The sequence below is a fragment of the Tupaia chinensis genome, unplaced genomic scaffold (assembly GCF_000334495.1).
Source record: "Tupaia chinensis unplaced genomic scaffold, TupChi_1.0 Scaffold000116_1, whole genome shotgun sequence".
NCBI lineage: Eukaryota > Metazoa > Chordata > Mammalia > Scandentia > Tupaiidae > Tupaia > Tupaia belangeri.
This window is the reverse complement of record NW_006159580.1, coordinates 180,931-183,336: the sequence shown is the minus strand read 5'-3', so window position 1 is coordinate 183,336 and position 2,406 is coordinate 180,931. Positions and strand designations below refer to the sequence as shown.

The 2,406-nt window shown below is 49.8% G+C and overlaps 1 protein-coding gene across 7 annotated transcripts in view; it reads left to right on the top strand.

The window, feature by feature from the left end:
* The window catches only part of ARMC12 (armadillo repeat containing 12), a 27,714-nt gene that overhangs the window by 21,979 nt on the left and 3,329 nt on the right, over positions 1-2,406 (top strand). For all 7 annotated transcript variants that reach the window (XM_006144180.3, XM_006144175.3, XM_006144177.3 and 4 more), the window contains 2 exons: positions 1,073-1,246; positions 1,384-1,455. In XM_006144180.3, the coding sequence (XP_006144242.1) occupies positions 1,073-1,246; positions 1,384-1,455 (246 nt within the window). The remainder of the gene's footprint in view (positions 1-1,072; positions 1,247-1,383; positions 1,456-2,406) is intronic.

The window sequence follows — 2,406 nt, the reverse complement described above, 5'->3', positions numbered from 1 at the left end:
CATGCGTCCTATAGCAAAAACCTCTCCAAAAAAAAAAAAAAAAATGGGGGAAGGGGGCAGATCATATAAACGTATATGCCGTTGTGGCTTTTACCCTGAACAAAAATGGGAGCTCTGGAGCAGAGGAGTGACATACCTGATGCGTCTGGTGTTCTGTGATTGGATACAGGGAAGGGGAGGCAGGGATGGAAGTGAGCAGCAACAGGAGGCAGAAATCCGGTGACAGTTGATGGTGGCTTGGAAGAGGGTGGATGAAAGTGGATGGCGAGAAGCAGCCTAGCTTTTTTTTTTAGAGGTTTTTGCTATAGGGCACGTGTGCTCGCCAGACAGAGACAGACAGAAAGCAAGAAACGGCCCCACAGCAATCCCTTCTCCTCCTTTCTCTTCTTGGGATCTTGGGCACTCACGCACACGCACCCGGCGTGAGTTTTAAGCCACTGGGTCTGGGACGCGAACAGCTGTCGACTACATGGGAGTCCAGCGACATAGCCATTAGGCTAACTGCTGGCCCCGCTGCCTGGTTTTTGATTGCTTTGTGAGGATAGAAACAACAGGATTTTTTCAAGGATTGGAAAAGGGGTGTGAGAGAAAGGAGTCAAGGATGCCACAGATTTTTGGCTTGAGTAATGGAAGGCAGGTGAGACAGAGACAGGTAGCTGAGAGAGAGGAGGCTGTGGGACAAGCAGCTGTGGGGTCGGGGATGTGGCTCTTGAGAGGCTTAAGGCTTTCGGGAAGGAAAAGGGACGTGGCAGCTGGGTGCATGGCTGGAGGCAAAAACTTGCATGTCGTCAGCATAGGGGTAGCATGCATTCTGTGAGTCGGGGTGGGGTCTCTAAGGGGGGGGTTAAGATAGGCAAGAGGAAGTTGGGTAGAACGGGGAAAGCGAAGCCACGTGAAGAATCTCTAGGGAGTGGGAGCAGTCAACTAGGCGGAGCGATGCTGAGAGGTAAAGAAGGGTGGCTGGATTTTGGCCCAGGGTCCTGGGTGGGGCCGTGAAGAGTGGAGTCAGAGGCTGGGATGGTGGTGGGGGTCACCTCCTCGAAGCAGACCCTGCTCTTCCTCCCCACCCCAGGAACACTCTATCAAGGTTCTGGAGCTGATCTCTACCATCTGGGACACGGAGCTGCACGTGGCGGGCCTCAGACTCCTCAACAACCTCCCACTGCCCGACTACGTGCACCCACAGCTGCGGCGCGTGATGCCTGCCTTGATGGAGATCCTGCAGTCGGACTACATCCTGGCACAGGTGCCGGGGGAGCGCGGCCCAGGCCCTGTCCTGACCAGCCCCGCCGGAGCGCCTCCAGGGGAGGGCGGAGGTTCGTGTCTCCCTGCTCAGGCCGGGACTCTCCTGCTTTCTCATGCTTTACTCTCTCCCTTACTCAGGTTCAAGCCGTACGACTGCTGAGCTATCTGGCACAGAAGAATGACCTTCTCTACGACATTCTTAACTGCCAGGTGAGAAAGGACCCGAGGAGAGGCTGATGGATGACAACTCAGGGCTGAGGAGGGAAGAACCGTGGCTTCTCCAGACAGACATCTTCCTGATCAATTGTCCTTCCTCTTCCTGCCTCTGCACTAGAGGCATTGAAAATCTTCTCTCTTCTACTCCCCTAAGAATGAAAATCCAATTTGTTCAGACGGGACTTTTTTTTAAGGGGCTTTCTGAGCTCTGAGAGTTAAGAACACAGGAGCTAGAATAAAATTTAATGTTGAGGTGCCAGCAGGTGGCGTGGTGGTTGAGGTGCTGGACTCCCACATAGCCGACCATGTTTTGAGTCCTGGACCTGGCAGCTTGCTTTCTCACTTTCCCGCTCTCTCCCTCTCTCTTTCTAATCACATTTAAAAATGATAATAATAATAAATAAAAAATTTTGAAAAGGTTAATGTATATATACTTTTTAAAAATTATTTATTCAATTTTACTTACTATTTTTTTTAATTTGACCAGAGAGAGAAAGGAAAAATGAGAAAGCAAACTGACAGGTCAAGGACGTGAACTGTGGTCAGCCGCGTGGGGTTCCAGCACCTCAACCACCATGCCACCTGCTGGTCCCTAATGTAGATATTTTAATAGTAAGGACCAAAAGCATTCTTAGGGATGGGAAGACTACTGTGTAATCATCAGTGGTTCAGTTCACCAGGATAAAGCAACTTTAAACCTATATGTAACTAATAACATAATCTCAAAATACGTATGGCAAAACTTGATGGAATTATAAGGAGAAATGAACAAATCACCATTACTATTTTTTTTTTAAGGTTTTTGCCATAGGGCACATGCCCTTGCCAGGGAGAGACAGTGAGGGGAAAAATGAAATATCACCCCATGGAGGGATGGCCATGCTGCAGTCCCTTTTCCATTTTCCTCCTGGGATTTTGGGCACACACACACACACACACACACAC